We start from the raw sequence: 26,564 nt of genomic DNA on the forward strand, positions 1-26,564 counted from the left end.
GTGCAAAACCAGTACGATCCGAGGCAGTTTTTAAAATCGTTCTTCTTAATATTCCACGACTTCCTTGTCCTTACTTATTTACAGTATGCTAGTGTAATTTGGTCACCCTGTTATGCGAACTAAATTAATACGCTCGGAAAAACTGACGCGCAAATTCTTGCGGTTCGTTGCGTTCAAGCTGGGTTACTATATAGGCAGAATCGATCGCTACTACGCTGCTATTTTGAATAGTCTTCGCCTACTGACTATTCATGACCCTCAGATTTTCTCCTCGCTGCTTTAATTTTTTTATTCAAAATTGTTAATAGACACATCGACAGTATTTGCATCTTGAATTTAATCGACTTTAATTATTGCTACGACCGTTTGTTTCTTCTACAGTTTAGTATATACTAAACGTTGCAAAATATTGTCTGTTCGTTTCCTATAATATTTTCCTAGGATCGTCTTACGAAAAAGGCTCTCTTTGATCGTGCGATCGTGTCTTCCATGAAAAGAAAGCAGAGTAAAAGAAATTAGCGTTTATCTTTCGATCCTGCGCATATTTTCTTTGCAAATAACACCAGCTAACGAAAGAATTGCTACGACTTCGATGACTTACCGCGGAGGGTTCCCGAAACGAGAACGTTGTCCCGTGAAATTTTTGTGGTTCCCGTAGCGAGAAATCTCGAAACGGTGCCGACATTGACGACGCTAATTAACTTTTCGATTAGAAGCTTGGCGCGAAACGCTTGATGGAACGCTTTAACGAGGCCCCTCGAGGAAACGACTGCATTTCACGGAGGGAGAGTTTTCTCGGTCGAGTCTCGGCTCTGACCGGCTACGAGCGTTTCGAGGTTTTGTTCGCCGTCTTTGCGAATTGTGCAGGAACGTACGTCTCGACGAAGCCGCTGTCAGTCGCGCGAAGTTGACGTTGACGAGGATATCGCGAGCGGAACGAGGAGGACGCAATTGTCGTGGATAAGTACCGATGGAAGTTAGACAAAGCCACGGAGCCGTGCAATGCGCGACAATACGACGGAGAGGATCGGGATTGGTCGAGGGTGACCGAGGATGGTTCAAGGAGGTTCAGACCGAGCAGAAGGCTACCATCGAAGAACAGGGAGGAACGGGAGGAACGGAGGTCGGATTAACTGAAGCGATAACCAGTCTCGTGGTCCACGGATCTCCCTGAATCCATCCCTTTGCCAGTTTCCTGCCTTCGACCTCGTCTCTCCTGCGCACCGTATCGATGTACCGTACTACAGAGGCCTATAACCTATGCATACGCCCTTTTAACTTCCGCTCGCCTAACCCTCGAGCTCACGAGCTCTGACATCGACCAGAGTACCCGTTCGATTATCCCAATTCATCGTTGACGAAAATATATTTTTCGAAAAGTTACCCTACGTATCGCTAAACTAAACACGAACAGAAACTCGGGGGATATTATTGTGCTACTTAGCACCTTACACGAAACCAAATCGGATCGTGAACGTTAATCGTCACGCGCATATTATCCAAAGAGAACGACACGTTTCGTACACGAAGAACAAACTCGAGCGACTTCAGGGCACTCGGTGCTTTCGACGCGGATCCATTGGTCGGAGGGCAAAGGGTGCGAGGACAATGCAGGTCGTATTTCGTGTACTCTGGCAAAGGGTCCTGACTCATGCCCGTCCATTGAAGCTTCTAAGACAATAAGCGAGGGTTTTAAAGTTGCATTATTAATCGGGATAGACGGCGGAGGAAGCTCTGGGCGAGGGTTGCAGTTTTGTTTTCGAGAGTGCGCTCGTGCGTTTTGCCGCTCGGGCGTTCGTTTAATTATCGAATGTAAATAGGTTCGTTAGGGTCTTGTTTTCAAGCGCGAACGAACGCGCCCCTCCGTCCGGCGGAATCGCAGAAACAACCCTTCGTCGTTCTTTCGTGTCGAACGCAGCAACACGGAAGGAAACGGTTAACCGCGAAAATCGCTGATTTTACAAACCGATCGTAATTCGTCGCGAGCCGGAACGGTGGCGTCCGTTGCGGTCAACCGATTGGCTAACTGCCTGCGTGCGGCAACAGGTAGATTTACAATGACGATTTAACGAAGGAAACAATTTCACTGTATCGAAATACGCGCGTGCACGTTTTGCGCGACATAACGACCCCGGAAAACGACTGAGTTTTGCGCGTCGAAAATTCTCCACTCCCCCGAAATCGAAACCGCGAACGAATGGCTCGTTAGCGTCACGGTTATCGCGTCCTCGGATAAGAAAGCCTCGATATTGGAATCGTCGGTATCGATTCCGATCGGGAAACAATGGGTACGCGAAAGAGGCTGAGAGAAACGCGGTCCACCAAGTTTGATTAATAGCGCGGCACCGATTAAAATCAAACGGCGCATAACATAACTGCCGATCCGTCGCCGCGACGCACAATAGGCCAGGGCCTGGTTATTTGTCATCGGCCATAGATCGAACTATTACGTCGAGAAATTCGATCGAGCTCCGCGCAAGATGGAGCTTCCATTGATTCTCCTACTCTACAGCATCTTCTCGCTTCGTTAGCGACGCTAATCGTTCAAAATAATGGATCCGGCGTGGGAGTGCTTTCCGTTTCGCCAGCACGACCGAACGGAGATACGAAAACGCGAAATCCAGGGGAACGCAACCGTGGAAACGAGTCGCCGGTATTGAGATCCACTGTTTCGTACACACGTTAGCTGAATAAAGGACGAGTTCTCCATCCTTTTAACGAAAACTGCCAGCGATAGTTGCGTTTTTTTTAAAGAACGCGATGAAAACTACTGGGCACTTGAAAATGTTTGGTTGCGGGATTTTGCCTTTCCTGCGGGCATCGCGGAAAAACTCAACGAACCGAATATTCGACGAAATAAAAATGCAGGGAAAATGATTTCCAACGTGCAAGCAGTTTGCAACGAACCTGCATTCTGGGAATAACCTAAGCCAAGTAGAAGTCAAACATTTCCTTTGTTTGAAAGAGAGGCTGGGAGAAGAATTACATTCGAATACGTTTGTGTGCGCAGGTGCAGTTTCAGCAACAATCTAGTGACTTCGAAAAGGTTATCCTACGAAATATTAACATTGTTAAAGTTTCGTAACGCGCGTTAATAATTTTGCGACGTTCTCTAGGTTGGGAGAGCGAGAATTTAGACTCGGAGAACGAAGCGTTTGGCCCTTGAAGGGATCGAGTGAACGACGTCGGGAAAGAAAATGGTTCCGTTCCGTTCGGACTAAGCGGCGTGGCTGTCTAGAATATCGGCGGAGGTCGGAGAAAATCGTGCGAGAGGAAGAGGCAGACGAGGAGCGGGGTCTCGTTCCGACCGCGCGTAACTCGTTGCATTGCCAAACGAATAAACCTGAAAATAGCGGGGAAAAAGGGCCGCGAATATAAACTCGGACAGAGCGATGTAACGCGGCGGGGAACGCCATTGGCCGTGTTCCAGATTTTCCTAAAATCCCCGCGGGAACGCTATTTGCCGAAGTTACGACGGGGCCGCGGGGTCGATACTCAGTTTCGCCGTGGATATAAGCGGATTTTTTTTACACGCGCGATAATTGAAGCGCGCTCATTGTTCCTCGGGCTTTCGAGGCCCCCTTTATCTCCGGGCGCCTTTCATCGGGCCGGCTTTTTCGTAAACAGCTTGGCCGGTCGCGTGAAAACCGTGCACGTTAATGGAGAAACCGAGGGCATAATGGTGTCTGCAATTTCGAGCATTGTTTCAATTTCTAGCAGCGCGTGTTGCACACCGCGCGCTCCGACGATAGCAATTTGGCTGTTCGATAGACCGGACGTAACTCGAACGATGCTCCCCACCGATTAATAAAATACCCTCTGCCCTCTGCGTTCGATTCCCATCGTCTTCTCTCTGTCTACCGTTCCATCGATGCTTGCGAGCTTCGAATAAGTATGTAGCGGCTTTCTGTTGCAGGAAGAAAAGGAAAGGAAAGGGGAGCATTTCGTCCTGGGCCTGTTAGCGACTGGAACTTGTGTACCCTTTGCATCCAGAGTTGATCTTTCGTCAGCAACGTGGCTGGGTCGGGTCAAGCCTCCTGTCCAGTTTCCAGGATAACGAGGAGGAAAGAAGGAAACGCCGTTCGCGGTTCGAAGACTCCGGAGAAGCTTGGTAAAGTGAACGGTCATTGTTTGGTTATTAGGTTTCGCTTGTCCCCGGGCCGAGTTCGCGGTTGCGTTCGGCTACATTCGCGTAATTGAATTCCGGGTGTTCGGTCCGTGTCGGGGTCCCGGGGTCGGAGTCTGCCAGTTGCGTATTATTGGGTCAGAGGATAGGAAGGAAGGATCCTTCCCGTTGCATTATCCATGCAAATTGCGTAGAGGAGGAGGATGGCTGCGCTTCTCGGGTTCACGCGGGTTCTCTTCCAATCTCGAGAGCTCCGACTTGCTCGGGTGCACCTGCTGTCTATCGATGCCCAATCGCCAGAACCCAGAGGGAGCTGCAAGGGAGGCGGAAGAAACTCGCCGTAGCGTTTACTTTTGGGAAGTTTGGTGAAACGAAGGCGAGAAAAAGCGATCGCAAAGGCGAGAGGTCGTTGGAATTTTCAGGTAAGGGGAACGCGAAGTTCGCTCGGTCAAGTTTCACAATACGAGACGTAAGCCCTTTCGGGGAGTAGCTTTCGGGATTACGGGCCGTCGGTGAAACTGTTTGCGAGAGTTGAATCGAACAAAGCCGAGAGCGCTGGTTGCCTTCGAAAGCAAGCCGAGGCATTAACGCGCATCGTAGCTTCGCGTTAACTCGGCCTGTTCGCGTATCCGCCTGAGAATACAAGCGGCCCTTGCAACGTCTGGCTTCTCTCGCTCCTAGCACGGATGACGTTTACGACCGAACTCGCGAGACCCTCCTTCCACGTCGCTCCGACGATCCGACGATCTGACGATCCGTATACTCCACAGATTCGCCCGAATCTTCGTCGTAAACGTCGTCGACTTATCCGTTTACTATTCAGTGGCTGGAAGGAGGACTTCTTCGGGGCTCGGTCGATCGTTGTGCGTTTCAGTCGGGATAAAACTCCTCGAATAGTATCGAGATGTCGTGCGTCGGAGCCGGGATCCCCGCCTCGAGATAACGAAACTTCCTCGCCCAGACAATCGGTCGCCGTTACTCCCGAAATTCCTGCCGAAGCTTCGTAAGCTCCCTTTATTCCCTGCTTCGCGTCTCCGTCGAACCGTTCCATTCCACGCGCGATTTATTGATCCACGCACAATTCTACCTCGACGGTCGACTCAAACTCGGCTCGGCCAGTGGCGCTCAGCTACGCGCAAATCCCTTCGTTCCGATCCTTTACAGATTTTCACGGACCTAATCGGCAACCGTGTAACGCGGATAGAGTTTCTCCAGAGCCGAATTAAACATTTAAAGGTTGCGGGAAACCTTCGCGCTCGGAGAATCGTTTTATAGCCGTCGCCTCGTGAGCTGGGATTTCTCGCTCACGAGATGCGGTTAATCCGATCAACGGTCACTTCTAACCGACTACTCCGACTCGGTTGAAAGTCTTATTCGCGAGGAAACCGATGACTTTTCTCCTTTTAATGGTCGAGTCACTTTCGACTCGCGTTTAGAAACTTATTGAAATTGGCATTTACCGAACAAGTCGGAATAGCTACGGTATTTGGTAAAATTTAAGCCCGAAAGATTTGTCCGGCGTCCGATAGTACCGGATCGTCGATTGATAACGCGTTCGCATTCTTTGTCGGTCGTAAAAGAGTGGCAGTTCCGGGCAGAATGGGCTCGGGAGCTGAATATTTGACGATATTCACGCGGTCGGCTCGGTACTAGGAAAACGGCGAAAACTCGAACGTTTTATTAGGCAGGCCACGTTCCATAATTGCAGCCAGGCGTTCCCATTACGAATTTAAATATTGATTCCCGCCGCCGGCGGTCGTAATGGAATCTCAAAAGCCTGGAAACTGGGCTTTGGAATATCGGTTGGCCCGAGCTGCCCTGAACTCCGACCGACCTCGCTCCTGCTCGCGCGGGACCCTCCGCTTTCCACCGCTTCCATTGCATTCGGAATGGTAGATCAAAGTTGCCGGCAACTAATTGTAAGCGAAGTCGAGAGCTATGCCGGTTAATCTGCACTCTGCCCCACCCGATGCAATTCATTATTAACTTCCAAACCGACTGAATATATTCTTCCGCGGATTCGTTGCCTCGCTGTATGTACAGACTTTCCCGATGGAACTTCCAATCGCCACAGTTGCCATATTTGTTATTCCCTTGCTCGATTCGGTAGTCCTTGGCAAGTCATCGTAGGGAGATACGCAGTTGCTCAAAATTCTTGTTCAATTTGTACGGTCGGCAGAATCGATCGAGCGATCGAAAATTAGATTTATCGTATCCGCTCCATTAAACGTAGTCGTAGTCGTTCAAACGATATTGCATTTCACGTAGAATGCCATCGAAATAAAGCAACGAGCGCCAGATTATCTTTCGTAGTTTTCGTTTTATTCCGGTTCAAAATAGAATCGCTGTTATCGGAAACCCCTGTACTTCCGCGTACGTAAATAATTACTAAAAACGTTCAACTGTCCGCAACGATTCCCATCGTGCCCGTACTCGTGTCTCTTTTGCTTTCTTCCTCTGCCATTCTTTTTCCAGTTTTCGTTTCTAGCTCGTAGAAACGCGGGAAGAAATGCAGACACAGGCAGAGGCGGAAGCACTAATTGACGTCCGTGTCTCGGTCGGGGAAAAACGTATTTCCGTGAACGCGGAAATCGCAGGTTGCGTCCGCTCTTATTGACATTCGATATTCAGGTTAAACGGGAGCGCGCCAAAAAGGGAGAAGAGAGACGGTCGCGAAAAAAGAAGGGTAATCGGGGTTTGGCGCGTTTCATCTATCCTAGCCGTCATCGACATTCGTTATCGGCCTCGATTCGAAAGTCGTCCACCTTGATCCCTGCCACTCCGCTGAAACGCACCGATTTTCAAAATGGACCATCAACGTCCACCTTTCGGCCTCGAGTCATTTTTTTTATTGAAATTTACTGTCGTAAATACAGTTTATATTTATATTTTCTTATCTTCCGTTCCTCTTGTGTGCAGAATATGACGGGCATGCTCGTCTATAACGGATAAATAAATAAATAGCACGTTGGGCGGGAAAAAATATTCTGAAAAACGGCTGAGGGAAGCTGGCAAAGATTGCGTCGTGACAGCGTAGGGTTTTAATAAGGATATCAGTCCCTGTTCGAAGGTACGCCGTTGTTAGAAGCACTCGGTGTATTCGTACGCGCGGATGTTCCGCACGTACGTACACGTGCACCACACAGCCTCGAGTGGCAGACTTAAGAGTGGCTTACTCCCGACGCGATCGGATCACGCGCCGGCATCAATATTTACTCACGTACTCGACGAACGGCTACGAACGACGATCCATCGACGCCTTTTTCCAATCCAATTCCGTCCCGCCACGACCCTTCCTCGGTCCGTGGCCTTCGCCAACCTAGGCGCCGCACATCGACCACGACACCCCCGCGTCCTACAGTTTACGTGGAAACACTGAATTCTTCGCGACCTCTCCGCGGAATTGTTGACGCGACGAACACGCATCCCCGATTTTCAAGCAAATCGTAATCCTAGATTTTCGCGATCGCGAGCTCGAAATATCCCGCGGGACCCGGGGGATCTAGCTGCGTTTCGTTGTCACGTGTATTCCGCTCGGATCAAAAGTTCCGTTAACTCGGAAACTCATCGACGCTCCCAGGAGTTATCGGTTAACGGATATCCGTGGGGGATTCGGACGAATTACGGCCAAGAATCCGGCCCGAGATGACCAACTTTTTACAACGCAAGTCGCTCTCAAACCATCACGAGTTTCGATTAAACTGACCAGAGAAAATAATCGCGCTTCGTCTCGATTTATCAACCATTATATACTATTACTCCTAATGACTTGAAACACGGTTGAATTCAAAGTTTTGTAATTCGATTTGAACCAGAAAGAAAACGTCGCACGTATGCCGTGTTTTCGCGGGCGAACTTGCCGTCGTATTTTCGCGAAACTAGCTGCAAAGTATTCGATAGTGGTTCGCGAATACGAAGGAGGTGTACGTCGCGGAAATACCTTTGGAAATTTCGCGAAGAATCGAGAAATAAACGCTGGAACGTTCCCGTAATTGAGTACAACGTTTTACATAGTAAGCAGACATTTTCATGCCAGCCGCGTCCCGAGTAGAATCATTCGCGTTCACCAACATCGGAAAAATTGCGAGTCGACGTCGAGCGAATTGAATTGAATCCACTACCGGTAACTCGACGATCGTGGTCGATTTCTTTTCAAACCTTGTCATCTCCGGTCACGAACGCAAACAAGCTTCTCCGATTACGCGATTACAGGGAAATCCGAAGCAACGCGTCTCGTTTAAATCCCACTATAGAGTAGCGAACATTAGCGAGAGATTACCGCCATTATGCAGCATCTTTCGCTGTTCCGCTATAATCGTACCCTGACGGTCGCAAGCTCGTTTTAGGACTGGTCGCGTCGGCAACGTCAGCGAAACGAAATTGCCCGGCATCGGACGAGCAAGATATTTTCCGTAAGTCTGATTCCGTATCGATGCTCGACGGAAATTTCGTCGAGCCATCTGTAACCATTGAACGGCTTCCCGTCGATGCGACGAGATCGAGAAATAGCGGTTATCGTTTCGCCAGAGTGTATTTACGCGGGATGAAATTGGACGAGGTTGCACCCTCCTCGACTACGTTTCTCCAAGTCGAGATCGCTCGACAACACTGCCGATTAGTTCGATCGCCTCGTTCTCGAATCGATCGATCCTCACGGAGAAGCAAGCAAGTGTTTCCCTTTCGACGAAAATAGCAGACTTCGTAAATATGTTTCCGATCGGGGGGAAATAATATTTATTAGTTCGAGGCGATTCCCGGTAGCCAACTGTGGACATCTAGACGGACAATATTAAACGTTGCATGATTTTTTGATGAATTTATTTAAACTTTCAAAAGGAAAGAGCCCACTCGGTGTTACGAGTAAGATTGGCGCGAAGAGATCGTCGGATATTGCGTCGAGTGTTCCACTGAAAAGACTGGAGGAGCGAAAGAATCGCAGAGGTACACGTACGTAGCTTCGCCGCGATTCGAAAATTTATAACGGCAAGCCGTGTCCCGCGAAAGCCTGTAAACATACCGGGGAGGAAAAATATTCGGGGTTCGGAGCCAAATTAGAAAGAAGGAAAAAGTGGCGAAACGAAAGCTCCAACGAGCTCGTTGTTTCCCGTCGTCGAAGGGAACGCGGCGCTAAAATACACGTATAAAAGGATAAATAAATAAAGGTAACGCCACGCCGGGGCTTGGAAACTAGAGAAACATTACCGTTTGGCGAGCTGCCTGATACATCGTTCCCAACGTAGCCTAGGGTTTAGCAGAAACTCGTTCCGCGTGTAGGTTGATGCGATTTCCGAGCGTGGGAGAATCGAGCGTGTCCGGACCGATTTTGCGGCCCTCCAAGGCATTATTGTCCGCATCCGTTACCATTCCGGATGTACCACGCAGCGAGATTAACGATTCGTCAATTAGCGTGGCTAATGTATTTATGGCCCCCAGGACCCCGTGATCCACTCGGTCTACCACTCTTTCGCCTTCCAACCTCGAAGAAACAGTTCTACCTGGCACGAGGTTCTAACCAAGGAAATCATTTAATCTCTCTGAGAGTTTTATAAATCGTAATGTTCATTAAGGCAAACTTACACTTTGCATTTTGGTCGTGCATCACGGGTGATTCGTCCCCTAAGGTTGTCCGATCACCGAACCAGATCGACGCTAAAATCGGATGGCGACACAAATCTTTCATTTTACGACTATAATACGAATAAAAGAGAACACCGGTGTTAGCGTGTCCATCCAACTACCCGATGAAAATAACAGTAACGCTGGTGGTAACGCGAAAATCTTTCCTAAACGGCTTATAGCCCGGATGCTCAAAATTGTCTTTGTAATTTGGTTCCCGTACAGTAGCCGATTACGATTTATTTCAGTCAGAGTCCGAACTTTGAGCTTAACCGATCGAAATGTCGCGTTGATTCGCGAGTGAAACGTAGTGTTTACTCGTGGCAGTATCGGGGAAACGTTCCACGGAAGCGAGAATGATACTCCGCGACCGGTTTCGACACGCGATACCGCGGCTATGTCGGCGTAAATGGGTTACTCGCTGGAATAATCCGTCCACGAGTACCTTGGCCCTCGCGTTGGGCAAACGTGGGCTACTCTGTCCATCGCGCGTCACGTTGGTCCGCAAAACCGTTCGGAAACGGTGAAACGGAACGCCATCGGCGTAACCGTGTCAGAAGCGTAACCGAAGCGAAACGGAAGATCAAGCTGTCGTTAATCGGATGGAAAAATCACGAAATTCGATTGCCATGGAAAACGTTTTCGGCTTTCGATGGTACGAAACCGGTTATGTTCGTCGGAACTACAAGGGAAAATTTCGATTCTGTATGCTCGACTCTCTGTACGAAGCTGCGGCGAACGAATCGATGAAACGCTTTCAAAACAGAAAAGATAACGCACTGTTCTGACCAGCGACACGTAAATATCGTACAAAATTTATATCTTCGCGACCCATAAATAAAAATTCTTTCTAGGGATCAGGAAACCATCTTGTTCTAATCATCGAGTACGAAAATCCAGACACTCGAACAAGTTATCGATACAAAAATAATTTCAATTTCAAGTCGTGGATCGTAAGGTCGACGAAAGTCGATAGTCTGGTTCGACCGCGTGCGCCGGAAACCCCTTGAAGCCTATTCGACCGTCTCCGAAAGCTTCCTCTCGAAAGCTCGTCCGTTATTTTCATTACCTTCTGTCGAGCATTCCTTGACATTTATCGGTGGCTTCGTTCGTTCGACGGAGTCAGTGAAGCGACTGATATTCCGCGAACACGATTTTTCGAACACGAGAGCAAGAAGCCTACCTCTTATCGCCTCCGTTCGCGTAGGTTCGCTCGATTGTATTTTTTTCCTGGAGATCAAAATCACTGTTTGATTAAATGTCAATAGATTTTCGCGCACAAACCACTCGTCGTTTCAGGGAGAAAGTATACGTTCGTCTCTCCGTAGATGTTTGACTTTGGATTTTAACCGATATCCGAAGTATTCGTGGCGTTTCTCATTAGCGATCGTGAAGTAGATTCTTTCGTAAGAGGGACGGAATCAAGATGGTTCCGAACTACCAGTATAGTCGTCGCTCTTCGTTTATCCAGAGTCTATTATGTTTCTGACAATGTCTGTCACGGTTCAGCGGACGTCTCTTGGCTCGATATTGAAAAGTCCCAATTGTTTCTCCTCTTTTCCCTGGACTTCTTCCCGATCCTGATCGCTTCTTGGTCCCGGGGAGACGAAAAAACAAACCAGCTTCGTCGAGCCTGCGTAATACGCATAGAATCTATGGGCTCCGTAGCTTGTCAGCCTCTTAACAGGAAAACTACTTTTCTTTTTCCCTTTCTTGCACGGTCTTTCATATTTCTCGTTCGCCTGGCGTAGGGGAAGATCCCCCAATCAACTTGCCGACGTCTCGTTCGAACGAACGAATGGAATAGATTATTCTGATGGAAGCAGAGGGAAGATTCGACCCTCCGGGGACGATTTTGATGTTTCAGTACGAGTTACTCGATAGTTTTCGTTGCGTTGGGACGAAGAAAAACCGCATTTTAACATAACCGTTTCGATAAAAGTATGTGCGATCGGTAACTTTTACCGGGTACATATCTGGGTTTGCATTCTATACAACAAATAAACTACCCTCTGCGAATCACACGCGACACAATGGCGCGGCTTAGTCGCGAAACGTGTATGCGCGTTAGACGCGAATTTATATCGGGAAACGGGTTCAGGAAAAATGAGCAGAATCGCGTTATCGAGTTTTCGCGTAGCATCGATCCGCGGAAGAATGTGAACGAAAGAAGAGTCAACGTTCCGTGGAATTTCCATCAAATCGGATATTTTGATGCATCCTGCGTTGCATTTCGCGTTCGAAACGACCGCGACGGATTCCGCTTCGGTAATAATATAATTGGACAATTCATAGAAGCTAAGTGCTCGTACTTGCGCCTATGAAGCGCTCTATTATCACGGACCACCGGCTTTGTAATGCAAAACCAATTTCCTCCCGTCTCGTTCGCCGAGGACCTCGTACAACCCCTGCTCCCGCCTTCATCCCCATTTCGCTATTCTCCCTTCTAGCGTGTTCGTCTTTTGTCGTAGCAAAAGTTTCCACGGCTTATACGCTCCTTCCTGGCAACTACTTTGGACTTCCTAAGAACGAAAAATACCGTGTAATGGAATAATCGGACCGCGAGATGTTTGTCCCGATGAATCGGTAGCGATTATCGAATCGTGATACGATAAAATTTGCTTAATGCGATCCGTGCAATTTAACGCATCGATGAATACATATTGGCGTACATTTTCTAGTACTTGGTCATACGTAAAAAGAACATACTTGGAAACCGTGCTGTATCGTTGTTGATCGTAATTCTCGATAAACCACAATACCGACAGTGATATGTTACCTATCTTTGTGATCGTAATTTGCGTCTCAATGCCACTCTGTCGCATTAATTTGTGGTATAGATTGTGCGATCGTGTCAGCGAACGGAACGCTGCAGAACGTAGGGCGAATTTATAACAGGTTAACCGAAACGACGCTCAATAGCGTCCCAGGATTATTCTCAACATTGTTAAAATTATTATATTAGAATTTATTTATACCGTCGTAAGGATCAGAACCGAAGCGTGGGGAGATCGGTAGGAAATCTTTCGAGAAATCTCGTTTGCGTCGCGGGAAAGAAAGCTCCGGAAATTCTGTGTGTCGTTTGCGTGAATTCTTTAGCAGCGAATCGTCGCCAAGGGGCAAAACTTTCTACGAAAGGCGAAAGCGCACGCGAAAAGATAGAAATAACAAGACGGAAAATAAAAAGCAGAATAAACGCGACGCGATACGAACAGGTGGACACGAAGAAAGAGTTTACCATCGCACCGTTCCAGATAGTAAGTGGTAGTTTCGTAAATCTTCGAGGATATCCAAAGATCGCCATCGGCTCTTTAGAGTCGCGTGTTTCTTTTTGCGCAACCGCTGCAATTTATGGTCTTACGGTCGAGTCCACGGCACGGAGGTGGTATACCCAAAGGACGAGCCATGACGAACGATCTAGCAACCGTGTTTACCAGCCCTAAGCGTTAAATTAACCGAAAACCATCAGCGACCGCAGGGAATTCCGCATCCCAACGAGTAGCTACCTTCTCTTTGAAGCTTTTCCGCGATGAAAATTTCTGCCAATTTTCGATCGTTCGCAAAAAACAGGAACAGGATCGAAGAATAGCAGCTCGCGCTTTCGAGCGTAACAACTATCGATGTTGTTGTTATTATTGTTAGTTTTATTCAACACCCATTATATCTCTAAAGAGTACTCTAAAAAATCTGATCAAAACCTTGACGAAAAAATAGCGAATCAAAGAAAAAGTACGCGATTTGGAAACTAGTACCGTCTATTGGAAAATCTAGCTATTATATGGCGTGGCGTCCTGTAGGAATGGCGTCGGCTGACCCCTCGGGGGCTAACGCCGAGCTTTATTTTGCCTCTCGGAGAGCCCATCCAGGGGAAGACGGTATTTTTATTCAAATTTCATTCGATCCGTCCTCGAACTTTCGCATACCCGCTCCGGCGGGATCGTATTATGCGTCTTCTCGAATAAAATCGAGTCGCTCTAATGCCGAGACTTTGTAAATTTATTCTATTTACCAAATGCTGATCGTCGACTCTATAAATTTCGCTTTCTCTCCTTGGCAGGTGGCTTGCCCTCCGATACGCTAACCAAGACTTTGAAATGTGCCTTTGTATTTTTCCACTAAACGACAAGCTGTTTGTTTCGTTGATAATGTGTAAAACATTACACCGAACAGTGTTAAAGGGTTGCTATTATCGACAATTTTGTTCGATATTTAAAGAAATTATTTTAAACTTATAACCATTAGCTCGGTGTTAACACCGATAACCAGGCCTCGGAAGAAACCTATATCGAAGGAGGAACGGAACGGTTATGCCAATACCGATAGCTTTCAAGGGTGGAACGTACTCGTAAAGGCGAAGAAGAATAACCGAGAATCGTATAGAGGAGGAGGATGTTTCGATGGTAGTCGAGGTGGCGAACGATCGCAATTTACAGGAAGGGTTTGCAACGTCTCTTGGATTTCTATACGCGATCGCGCGTCAATGGGCGAAGAATACAGGTAGCAGTGCATCCTCTGGTTCGCGAATAGACGGCACCTGCGGCGGTCGCGTAAGCGATAAGAGTTCCAGGTGTCGGTGCCAATGTCAGCGCTGAGTTATCGTCTCGTTGTTTGCCACGGAGTCGAGCCACGTTTCGCCAAAGGCGCTCGAGGTGGACGAACGAGGGCGGAACGAAAGCCAAGACCACAAAGACGAGTCGAGCTTTCAATAGAAGAGAACCAAACGAAGGAATCGAAGTAATTTTATTCTCAGAGGAAGAGACGCCGCCCCGTCATCCTGCCCGCTGAGATTTTTAAATCCTTCAAAGAATCTTCCGTTAGATACTTGCGTTCGATATCGATGATTGCGTTTGCTTCTCGCTCTATAATATCGAGTCAGACTCGAGCTTCAAATTATTGTATTTATTACCTACTCGTAAATTGACAAGCGTTTTTGCGATAAATCATTACTGGATAGCGATAAATCGATAAAGATGTTTATTAAAAGAGATAAATTGGTAAGATAGAAAAATGGGTTGGAACGGAAGAGGGAAGTAAAAGGAAATGGAGGTAAGAATAGAACGAGCCGCGAGCATTTGCTGCGACAGTAGTTGCAGTACGAGAAGAGTTGCTAATGATTCGCTAACGAGATACGTGCTCGGTCTGTTTCGTACAGAAACGAAAGAAAAACCGGCTACCTTAGGAATAAGAGAGAAGGTCTCTTCCTCTCGAGACTCTCTACTGTCCCCTTCTTCGCTTTCACCGCCACTGACGAGCTTCGTCTTTGTCTTTATCTCGTCTTTTTCCCTTTTCTCCTTTTCCTTTAACCCTTTACCACCCATTCTCTTCTTATTTTCATCACACTCGCAAAAGACTAAGCGCCCACCGCTACATCGTCGCACCTTAAATGCGTCGTTTCATCCATTTGCCGTAGATTCGCAGTGTAGATCGTTCCCTGCGGACTTGGATCGTACATTATTTCGATTTTATTATTCCGCGTCGCGTACTTTGGAAGGGCTGGCGTGAAAACGACAAAACTCGAGACGAACGATACTCAAACCGTGTCGAATCGAGTCGATGTAAAAGGGAAATATAGTGACGAGTGGCGGGACGGCAGCCTTTGCGTACGCCAGTTTTTCCCGGATGCATCGACTTTTCTCTCGATCTGGACTAGTTTTATTTCCGACCGCTTTACCTCCGAACTCTTATTTACGTGTCGCCGGAAAAGCATTCTCGTGTCTCGACATCGGCGAGACCCTCGCTGACTCTGCGCCTACACAGATATTCCGATGCCTCGAGTCCCTTCGGCCGCGATTCCATTAAAACCTTGCCAACCGGGAGCCTTCGCGAATTTATCGAGCCGATCTTCGCCTACGAATATTTATGAGTCGATCGACCAACCGTGAAACGTGCCTCGCAAAGTCTTGTCTCTCGGTGATATGCCCGCGAGACGCGTCACGGTGCCCAACTATTGTTTATGTTTTGAAAGTTGCTGGTAAGACCAACCGCGAATCGTTGGCTATTTAGTATCTAGCGCGTAGTCGTTTTAAACACAGCAAATTCAGGAGATCACATACGATCTCATCTTTGAACTGCATCTGTGGCACGGTGTGGAACTTGGTAGGAAAGTTTTGCGGGATATCATTCGATCGAGAATGTTAAAGTTTTTCGCGAAATACCGCGGAGCTCGTAATTTTTTCCTCGGAATCCGTGCCCGAGGAAATCGATGTAAATCGCTTGGCGCGCATACCCTCGGTATACGTATACCGTCTGATCCGCTGAGTTATTTCACCGCAAGATATCGAGTCGCTGCATCCATGTAAACGTAACCGACGCCCATTTCCACGTACAGCCGCGTATGTATGTATATATGTATATACGTTGGAATAAATAGATACGCGGAGTCGCAATCCGAACGTCGCGGTGATCTTTCCTTTTATCGGTATCGCATCCGGCTGCAAAAGTCTGTCGCGGTTAAATCGACGATATGATATATTTAATTACACTGTCAGACAGAATTTTATGTTATACAGGGGTTGACTGTATTTTAATCTTTGAAAGTCAAAGGAATCGAGTGGACCGGGCGCGCAACTTCGATAGCTTTTAAATTTCTATCTCCGTCGGATAAATGACGAACGTCGGCCGCTATGACCGATAGGCAGCCATTAATATTTTTGCCAACGTCGTTCCGCGGACACTCGCGATTCGTATTCATCTGTCACGCTGTGTGCAGGGTAAAAGTGATTTCCTGTCGGTGATACGTCTCGACCGCGACATTACGCAATCTCTGCCGTGTTCCACGTTCCAATTTCGAAACGATCGATGAGTCGCCAATTAGCAAAATAAATCCCTTTTGTCCCAATCCGGCTGCTTGTTTGAGTCGTCGCGTATCACGCGTCGCATCGAAAATTCCATAAATTATTCCGAGCAATCGTGTTCGCTGTGCCTTGCGTATCCGTAATAACGACCTCCTATGACGAATTCATTCTGTCGTCAAACATTCGAAGCAAACTGTTCGTACAGTTTGCATTTATATAGCTATTGCAACCACGTACCTACATGGCCGCGCAAAAGTATCTCAACGACGACACATTTATAATTAAAATGGATACGGATCGTACGTTGGATGTTTTAAAATTTCCACGTATATTGCGTATAGAGAACAGATAAATATTTATTTTTCCAACCACGTACAAGTTCTCGAGCCTTATCCTATTATTTATAAATTGCACGGAGACGATTAAATATTCAAATATGAATTCGACGGACTGTCTGCCGAGAAGCGTTGCGTGCGCCGCGGCCAGGTTTATTATAATAGATTCATTTATTCTGGTATTCTTTCCTTCTACTTTGAAGGACGCGACAAAAGAAGAACCGGCGACGGCAGTCTACCGAGAGTTTCCGGTAACGAAGTTTAAAAATGCGTCTCTAAGCCAGAGCTTTTCGCTCCTTCTTCTTCCTGTTCCGCGGCTTTTAAAAGGTCTAAAATATGGTGGAACTTTTTAAACCACCGTCGACCGCTATGAACGACCATCGCATTCCGACTTTCACTTCCATTCGTCTTCTTTCGTCCTCTTTTCCGAGCGAGTAAAATGTTTCCCAAAAGTGGCCGAGATTTTGCATCGCGTGACGTCACGGAACTGAAACCAAGACGAACATTTACGACAATTCATTGCTCGTAGACTGTTTTCTGCTTGGTTCCCCACCAATAGCAAATTTAAGCGGTCTGTAAAACTTACCAACAACGTGTGCGCTTGAAATTCATCGCTAAAATGAGTCGATTTATTGCGTTCCGATATTATAGCACATAAAAGACAGAAAAGAAGCCCGATACGGAGTATAAAATTTAGTACAGAACGAACCTTTGAAACTTGTAAAAAAGAAAAAAATATATATTCGTGTCGACCGACGTTCCAGCGTACGTACACTCCTGCACATAAGTAATTGGACAGTTATATTTTTATACGAGTCTCGAGAAGCAAAGTAATCGTAGTTTAATAAACCGTATACAAGAAGACACTTACAAAGCATGTAAAGGTTTTTTCAAATAATTTTTATTATTAAATTATCAATTTCATCGATCTTACATTGCATAATTGTCCATAATCTAGGCGTAATACTAAACTTTTTATTTGAAACTGCAGCGGTCCAGTGACTTATGAACGGGAGTGTAAGTGAATGTATTCGATCGAGAGTATATACGCTCACGCATCTACGAGGATATACAACGTAGCGAAGAGTAATTGAAGGATGTAGGTGGACATCGGTTTTCCGCGGTGGCTGTTCTATGAAATATTCAACGTGCCCACGGGCTACGTAGTTATGGCTTTGTACGTACAAAAATCGACGAACGAAACATCGCTGTTCGCAAGATCGATGCGTTACTTTTATTCGTCGTTCGTCCGTCCAATTTCTGGATCGTTCCAACAACGTTACCATGTACCCTGCTAAAACTACGCAGCAACCGTGAAACTACGAGAATCTTTTTATGCTTCTTTTCCAATAGACCGTCCAAAAAGATAGTGCTCGTTGTATTGCACGACAGAAATTATTATATGCTGCATTCGTAATAATCAGATTTATCGGGAAATCTTAAATCAAACAGTTTCTTCCCAGTCCGTGAAGAATAAAATGGAAAATCCGCAACAGCTCAGACCGGAAGAACCTTTAGCGCGTTGGAATCATCTTAATGAGATTGTCGCGAAGAGCGGCGACGAAAGGAACGCCCGTTAATAAAGGCACAGAAAGGCCGCGAGAGAGCATAACAAAGGCAAGCGCAGCATTACGCCGAATAAGTAAAAGGCTAATGACAAGGAGTCGAATTGAAATAACAAACGGACCCCGAGATCCGTCTAGAAGGTTTTAAAGAAAGAACGAATCGAAGGAACCGTTTCCGTTGAGTCCCTCTGCCTCCGGTGCGATTCCATTGACTTACTAACGTCGGAAAATCTTGAAATTGCAAATTCCCGATGCTCCTTTCCGAATCTCAATAAAATACAGCAAAGTCCGCGATTCTGTCATGTCGTACATACTACGAACTGGCTTCTTTAGCGGTTTCCGATGAAACCGCTCTTATACCTAGGTGGAACATGAGGTAAAAGAATATGTGCATCGTGGAAGGTTGTTTTAAATAATTTAACGAGTACGTTAGAATTAGGAATGTCACCTAGCCGGATTTCTCACTCCAATGCCAGTCAAAAGACACCTCTTAAATGTTTCATTTAAAATTATACAAGTGTCCCATTTCATGTGTTTCAAATCGTTCTGGAAAAATTATTTTCGGTTACAGGACTCAATTACAATCATTTTTGGTGAATAGACGTACCCTCGAAATCCTACCCACTTTCGAGAAAAAAATTCGAGTAGGTGCTGAAATTTTTCGGCGAAATTAAAAAATTTCAAATCGTTATAAAAAAAATTATTTTCCGATGCAGGAGTCGATTACAATCATTTTTGGTAAATACACTTACCCCCGAAATCCTATCCACTTTCGAGAAAAAAATTCCTTACCGAAAACATAATTTCAGGCTAGAAATGCTTCCCTGAAATTTCATGGAAATCTTTAAAACGTCATAACTTCGGAACGGATTGGACGATTTTAATGTTCAAAAAAGCAAACTACGCGTATTTTAGTGTAGAATATATAGAAATTATAAAAATATTCGAAAAGTTGGTCCTTGACCCCGCAAAATGAGAAAAACCCCATAAAAATGGTCCAATTTTCAAACAGCCATAACTCCTACAATAGTGAATATATTTCAATGAAACTTTTTTCTGAAGTAGAGCTCATAGGTACCTACAGAAAAGTATTAGACAACTTTTCTGTAGGGCGTCAAACAAAATTATTAAAAATGAAAAACGAATTTTTAAGTAAAATCGACAGGGGGTAGGTGCCTAAATTTTTCGACGAAAAAAAAAATTTTCAAATCGTTCTGGAAAAATTATTTCTAGTTGCAGGGGTCAATTACAATCATTTTTGGTCAACTGACATACCCTCGAAATCTTATTCAGTTTCGAGAAAAAACTTCAATAAGTGCCTAAATTTTTCGACAAAATTAAAAAATTTCAAATCGTTCTAAAAAAATTATTTTCGGCTGCGGGGATGAAGTACAATCATTTTTGGTGAATAGACATACCCTCGAAATCCTGCACATTTTCGAAAAAAAAATTCGAGAAGGTGAGAAATTTTTCGACAAAATTAAAAAATTTCCAATCGTTCTAAAAAAATTATTTTCGTTTGCGGGGTTCAAGTACAATCATTTTTGTTCATTACACATACCCTCGAAATCCTACCCAGTTTCGAGGAAAAAATTCCTTACCGAAAATCTAATGTGAGGTCAGAAATGCTTCCCTGAAATTTCATGCGAATCTTTAAAACATCATAACTTCTGAACGGATTGGACGATTTTAATGTTTAAAAAAGCAAACTACGCGTATTTTGATGGAGAATATGTACAAATCGCAAAAATATTCGAAAAGTTGGTCCTTGACCCCGCAAAATGAGAAAAACCCCATAAAAATGGTACAATTTTCAAAAGGCCATAACTCCTACAATTGTGAATATATTTCAATGAAACTTTTTTCTGAAGTAGAGCTCATGGGTACCTACAAAAAAGTATTAGACAATTTTTCTGTAGGGCGTCAAACAAAATTATTAAAAATGAAAAAGGAATTTTTAAGAAAAATCGACAGGGGGTAGGTGCCTAAATTTTTCGACGAAAAAAAAATTTTTCAAATCGTTCTAAAAAAATTATTTTCAGTTGCGGGGGTCAATTACAAGCATTTTTAGTCAACAGACATACCCCCGAAATCCTATCCACTTTTGAGAAAAAAATTCAGGAAGGTGGTGAAATTTTTCGGCGAAATTAAAAAATATCAAATCCTTCTGGAAAAATTATTTTTAGTTGCAGGGGTCGATTACAACCATTTTTGGTGAATAGACATACCCTCAAAATCCTAGACACTTTCGAGAAAAAAATTCTTTACCGAAAATATACTGTGTGGCCGAAAATGTATCTATAACTTTTTAACGAAGCCTCAATCAACAAATTAGTATCCTTGATTTTCGTCTTACTTAGGCCTCTAGAATCTCCCGTTAAAATTTTTCCCAGCGATGGCCGAACACTTTGTATAAATATTTGATGAGTGTCGACTACTATGACACAGGTTCTTCCGTTCTTATGCACGATCCTGGTAAACGAGCTCTACGCACAAGAAGGGACGAGTAGGGGAATTTGAAGTCGCCTAAACTCATACCAACCAACGCCCTGTTACCTACGCGCGTATAGTAAAAGTGCAGCAGACGTAGTGATTGCATGAAAATTTATCGAGATGACAGTCATGAACGCAATCACGTGCGTTGTCTCTTTAACGTTATTGTTTACGGTGATAGGTAAGCAAAGATCCTTACAAACAGCGATCGTTCGATTACAATATTAAATAAACTGTAGTGGCAATTTATCCGTGAAAACTAGCACGAATACCATGTTGGAAACGGAGTGTACATACTTGTTGAATTTCCAAACATTCGCGAAGAACTTATAACAAATACTTGAACTAACGATCACAATCCTAATGATGACGGTAGTGAGCATATCGAAACAAAATACATTAGACTCTCGGTTCTACACAATTTTAGGTTATAACTTATTATAAGTTTTAAGAAGAATAAATTTTAGGTACCGATGCAATTCGCTGCTATCAGTGTAGTAGTAATACAGATCCAAAAGGCGAAGATTTATGCGGGGCGTATCAAAAATTTGACAAGGAGAAGAATATTGCCATTGAATGCAACAGCGAAGAGTCTCACATGCCCGGCACGTTCTGCATCAAAGTAACGCATCAGAGTCCCCGTGGATTCATTTGTAAGTTTTCCCTTTTAAATCTCCTGTTTCGATGTTCTCGTCTCTTCTCGTTTAACGTTAAACGGCCGTTACGCTTTTCTCTACTTCGAAAACATCAATCCACACGATCGTTGTTTCCATTTCGTAAGTTTATTATTTGGGCTAATTTTTAAAGGGAACGGTAGATGGCGACAGGTAATCCGTCGATGTTCGTCCGTAGCCAGTACCGGAGTAACGGGCGTTTGCAATTGGGGAGTTTACGACAATGGGGTTTATTGGGAAGAATGTTCCTGCTCGGAGGATTATTGTAACGAAGCAACAACATTATCGTCATTTTCGATGATAGTTATGTTACTTATTGGTATTACAACATGTGCATTGCCGTTAAGATAAGTGTATTAGCTAAGTGAGTATTCTAGTCTAGACGTCAATTATTTATAAGTTCATTACAATTAAAGAGAAAATCTATAACACTTTTTCAAGAACCATTTCCTTTTTAAGGTGTTAGACTAAAATACTCTCTTAATGTTTCCGTCCATACTATAGTACAATTTATTGATATAGTTAGAGTATTCACTTTATACTTTTAAAAGCTCGACTTATATTATTAATATTTTGACATTTTACCATTTTATATTAAACAATTAAATGTTTAACACGAAGTTAAATATTTAAGAAGCTCGATTTTAAATATCGAATAAATAAACGATATTTCCTAATGTGCCGTTTTTGAACCTCTGCTAATGTACGTCCTATTAATTGATCCAAGTTTAAACGAAATAAATAAATGCGCTTAATGTTCCCCAACATATATTTATATAACGAAGTAGGGAAGATCTCGGAATGATTTACAAGGATTCTAGGCGCTGGAAATTCAACGGCCGCCGGTTAATTATGTCAGGCGAGATTATTAAAGCTTTAGCGGATCCGACACTGTGAAATACACAACGACTCGACTATTTAGACCCTTCTATAGGTATATACCTACTAGAGGTCACGGTTCATAACCTGTATTTCAAACATACGCAGCCATGCGAGTACTCGTCAGTGTCCGGTATTATTCGTTATTCGAAATAAATTTTATTCATGACTGACCCGTCTATCCGGTGAATTCAGTAATTCACTACTTTGTATTCTAGCTATATACAAACGAATTATGAATTTAATTACAAGAAACGAACTGGAACAATTACTTTTATATCTTTAGGAAAGAAATAATAAATTTTGTGGTGAAATTACGCGTGAATTATAATCTCATACGCGTATTTAATTAATGGCTCTACTTATTTACGAAATAACATTAGGATAAAAGATAGTCCGTTGGTGGTTCATGGTTTCACCAAGCTTAATGTTATAGATAAGAGCCCCTCTTCATCAGAGTTTTAGCCGTTATTACATCAAGGCGCGTGTAATTAACTTGCACAAGATGGGATATGCTCTTTGAGCGTATTCTTCGTCGGTGTATTACTATAATACTCGCGTCTCATTCGCACAAGAAGTAATAATTTTTACTTTGAGCGACACGCAACATATAAAAATAAAATTGACTAACAAACCAGAAAAAGAAAATCGAAAGTATAATACACCTATACGAAGAAACGGAACTTCCTTGCATGAAAAACATCTGACTGTAATGTTCTAATTTAATTATGAACATGTGATTTAACATATTTGGATAATATGCTGAATTCAAGTCATATTTCGTTAAGAATTATATTATTAGTTCTGATCATCGCAGGAATCTTGCAATATAATTTTTGATGTCTTTCGTGTACACGAATGATATGCGCATGTTCTGCTCTTTTCTCTCGCTTTATCGTTTGCGACTGTTCTTTTCTCAGGAAACATCGAGTAAAAGTTTGAGGTGTACGGCAAAGTAGCATAATTTGCGCAACGCGGTTTAGTGCTTTACATGAAGAACGAATTAATTTTTAAGTGAATTTTAAACAAATAAAAATAAACAATGAATGTTGCCAACGGAATTGGATATACACGATCAGAGATATTCGTACTTGTGGCAAGAGCATCTTTTGTTGCAGCCGTTGGTTTTTTTAGCATGAAATGGATTATAAATCAATTGGATCCCACGATCAAAGCAAAAAAGAGAGCCAAGAAAAGGGTTAGAAATTTACCATTCTGCGTATTTTAGAACATTTTCTTATATAACCTGTACAATCCATCAAATAAGAAAATAACCTTATTCTTTACATGCTTGCCTTGAAAATACAAAAAAGCATGACTTTGAATAATGTTTAGGCACGTGAGCAGTTACAAAAATTGACCAAAATGGATAATCTATTATGGTCAGTAGACATGGATCAGTTGACAGATTATGAAATGATGATAGCAAACCACATTGTGAATCCTAGAGAGATTAGAGTTTCATGGGAGAATATTGCAGGTCTCGAAAATATTATTCAAGAACTTAAAGAAACAGTTATATTACCTATACAACGAAAAGAATTGTTTGAAGATTCTCAATTAACTCAGGCACCAAAAGTATGCATATAATGTACATATTATTAAGGAGTTCTTCTTGTAACTTGGATTTCATTCATAGGGGGTATTGTTACATGGACCACCAGGTTGTGGTAAAACAATGATTGCTAAAGCAACTGCCAAAGAAACTAAAATGTGCTTTATTAACTTAGATGTAAGCATTTTGACTGATAAATGGTATGGGGAAAGTCAAAAATTAACTGCAGCAGTCTTTTCACTTGCTGTAAAACTTCAACCATGCATCATCTTTATCGATGAAATAGGTCAGTTGTAAAGAAATTCAGAATATAGACTTTCATTATGATACATACTGTTTCACAGATTCGTTCTTAAGAACCAGAAATTCGCAGGATCATGAAGCCACTGCAATGATGAAAGCACAATTTATGTCTCTTTGGGATGGATTGATAACAGATTCGTCTTGCACAGTAATAATTATGGGTGCTACCAATAGACCACAGGACTTAGACAGAGCAATTCTTAGACGGATGCCAGCTACTTTTCACATTTCCTTACCAGTAAATAAAAATTGAACGATAAATGTTCATGCACATAGTGTACATTAAATTTACAATAACTGTCTACTTTTGTAGAAAGAGCCTCAACGAATGCAAGTTTTAAAATTAATATTAGAGAATGAGCCAATAGATGAAGATGTGGATATCTCGAGACTGGCAAATATAACGGAAGGTTTTTCTGGTTCAGATTTGCGGGAACTTTGTAGAAATGCATCTGTTTATCGTGTCCGAGACTATTTACGCACTCATACACAGTAATTATTAAATATCAATCATTTATTGATATGAAGTTTTCTATAAAAATTTGTTTGTGATCGATTCTTCTTTTTATACAGAAAATCAAGTATGTATACTGATGATGAAGAATATGATACTATACGACCTATTATGATGGAAGATCTTCTTACATCATATAACAAAATAAGAGCATCTAAGATACATACGGGTGCTCTGAGTATGTAGATTAACAGAAAAAAACAAACCATTATAATAAAAAATAAGTATTATATATTTATAATACATACTAATATCAATACAAAAAAACAAACCAATTGATATTAAACTTTTACATTTTTTGTTCGAATATGTCAGTGATTTTAGGTTAATTGCATCAAGGGTCAAATGACACCGATGCAATGTTACTTAATCTCTAATGCAGCTAGGTAATTGAATATCAAAACATTGGGACAATTCTTCCATAAGAACACGATACGAGATTTAAAAGTCTCAACAGTAAAAACATGTTTAGATATATTTAAACTTTTAATTTTGTTAATTTGCAATAACATTAAATTATTTCAAAAGTACGTAATTGGTGCGTAATTAACAATTTTAAAGCAAAGTTTACGCATGTTAAATAGATGTAATATACATGTAACATGAAATTATAGAATGTATTAATTAAAGAGAGAACAACTTTATAACAAATGGGATGCAGTTCAGCCGTATATATCGCGTATATTTAACGTGATTCATAATTTTACGAAGGGTATAGAAAAACGTGTATTTTTTAAAGATCCCTGATTGATTTAATTAAAATCGAATAAAATCTTCCCGTACTTATATTTCATTGTTACAATTTATTTCTTCTTCATTTTTGCTTACGTGGTAGATTAAATTTTGTTTTGTCGGAAATTCTTAAATACGAGCGTAATTTTTTTAAAATTCATCTTTATGTGCATCCATACGTATGTATTTTAAATGTATATACGTGTTCAAAATAATGTATCATAAAAAGTAAATTTTTACAAACTTTAACGTGCCATTGTTACTTGCATGGAAATTAACTGTCGTACAAACGTATTGTAAGAACGAACTTAATTTATTAAATTAAATCGGTGCAGTACTTAATTGATTAAATTAATGATTTTAGTAACCTTAAACAGTTAGGACTACAACAAAGGATTAATAAAATTTTCAATATAATTTGTAAATAGTTACAAAGTTTCCCTTTTCCATTTACTTTTATAGTACACTTTTTGTATGTATAATTGTAGTGTAGCTGAACGTATTGAGCTCAAGTATACGTATATAGTAAATAATAATTTATTATATTAACATTATTGGTTGGATCAACAATTTATTAACAAATTTTAATAAAAACATTTATACTTTGTTCAGCAAGGTGATAAACGTACGTAAAGAAAATCCTGTACCTTGCAACAGGACCGTAACCGAGAAGCACTGTGCCCCGCATAGATACTGATTCGATAAAAGTTATGTAAGTTACTATTTATGTATAATAATTACAGTTATGCTGTGTATAAATCACTAAAACAAAATATATAAAGATATTAAATAAAGTAACATAACTAAAAATATATATAAAATTATATTTATCGACTCAATGTGCATCGTACTTATAATACACTCTTGACTGAAGGCAGTGCACCAATAAGAGTTTGTTGCAGTCACATGGTTTTGTTTACCTGAGACTTTCATCTTGTTGAATAAAATAACAAGCGAAAGAAAAGGGGTAAGAAAACT

General features: G+C 42.7%; 2 protein-coding genes across 2 annotated transcripts; both read left to right on the forward strand.

Moving 5' to 3' along the window:
• The first annotated feature begins 20,963 nt into the window (after positions 1 to 20,963).
• LOC143344397 (UPAR/Ly6 domain-containing protein crok) lies at positions 20,964 to 22,591 on the forward strand. The gene is made up of 3 exons (XM_076770423.1): positions 20,964 to 21,110; positions 21,397 to 21,582; positions 21,737 to 22,591. The coding sequence occupies exons 1-3, from the start codon at positions 21,050 to 21,052 to the stop codon at positions 21,952 to 21,954; spliced, it is 465 nt and encodes a 154-aa protein (XP_076626538.1). The 5' UTR covers positions 20,964 to 21,049; the 3' UTR covers positions 21,955 to 22,591.
• A 737-nt stretch (positions 22,592 to 23,328) lies between these two features.
• On the forward strand, positions 23,329 to 25,835 carry LOC143344709 (outer mitochondrial transmembrane helix translocase). The gene is made up of 6 exons (XM_076771022.1): positions 23,329 to 23,680; positions 23,818 to 24,060; positions 24,122 to 24,323; positions 24,382 to 24,578; positions 24,654 to 24,832; positions 24,914 to 25,835. The coding sequence occupies exons 1-6, from the start codon at positions 23,525 to 23,527 to the stop codon at positions 25,038 to 25,040; spliced, it is 1,104 nt and encodes a 367-aa protein (XP_076627137.1). The 5' UTR covers positions 23,329 to 23,524; the 3' UTR covers positions 25,041 to 25,835.
• The last annotated feature ends 729 nt before the right edge of the window (positions 25,836 to 26,564 follow it).

This window comes from Colletes latitarsis, chromosome 8 (assembly GCF_051014445.1).
Source record: "Colletes latitarsis isolate SP2378_abdomen chromosome 8, iyColLati1, whole genome shotgun sequence".
Lineage (NCBI taxonomy): Eukaryota > Metazoa > Arthropoda > Insecta > Hymenoptera > Colletidae > Colletes > Colletes latitarsis.

Excerpts from the sequence above, each read along its gene's own strand:
- LOC143344397 (XM_076770423.1), top strand. The coding sequence starts at position 21,050 with ATGACAGTCATGAACGCAATCACGTGCGTTGTCTCTTTAACGTTATTG. Across the intron at positions 21,111-21,396 it reads GTTATTGTTTACGGTGATAG|GTACCGATGCAATTCGCTGC; the intron begins GTAAGCAAAGAT and ends AATAAATTTTAG. Across the intron at positions 21,583-21,736 it reads GAGTCCCCGTGGATTCATTT|GGAACGGTAGATGGCGACAG; the intron begins GTAAGTTTTCCC and ends TAATTTTTAAAG.
- LOC143344709 (XM_076771022.1), top strand. The coding sequence starts at position 23,525 with ATGAATGTTGCCAACGGAATTGGATATACACGATCAGAGATATTCGTA. Across the intron at positions 24,579-24,653 it reads CTTTTCACATTTCCTTACCA|AAAGAGCCTCAACGAATGCA; the intron begins GTAAATAAAAAT and ends CTACTTTTGTAG. Across the intron at positions 24,833-24,913 it reads TATTTACGCACTCATACACA|AAAATCAAGTATGTATACTG; the intron begins GTAATTATTAAA and ends CTTTTTATACAG.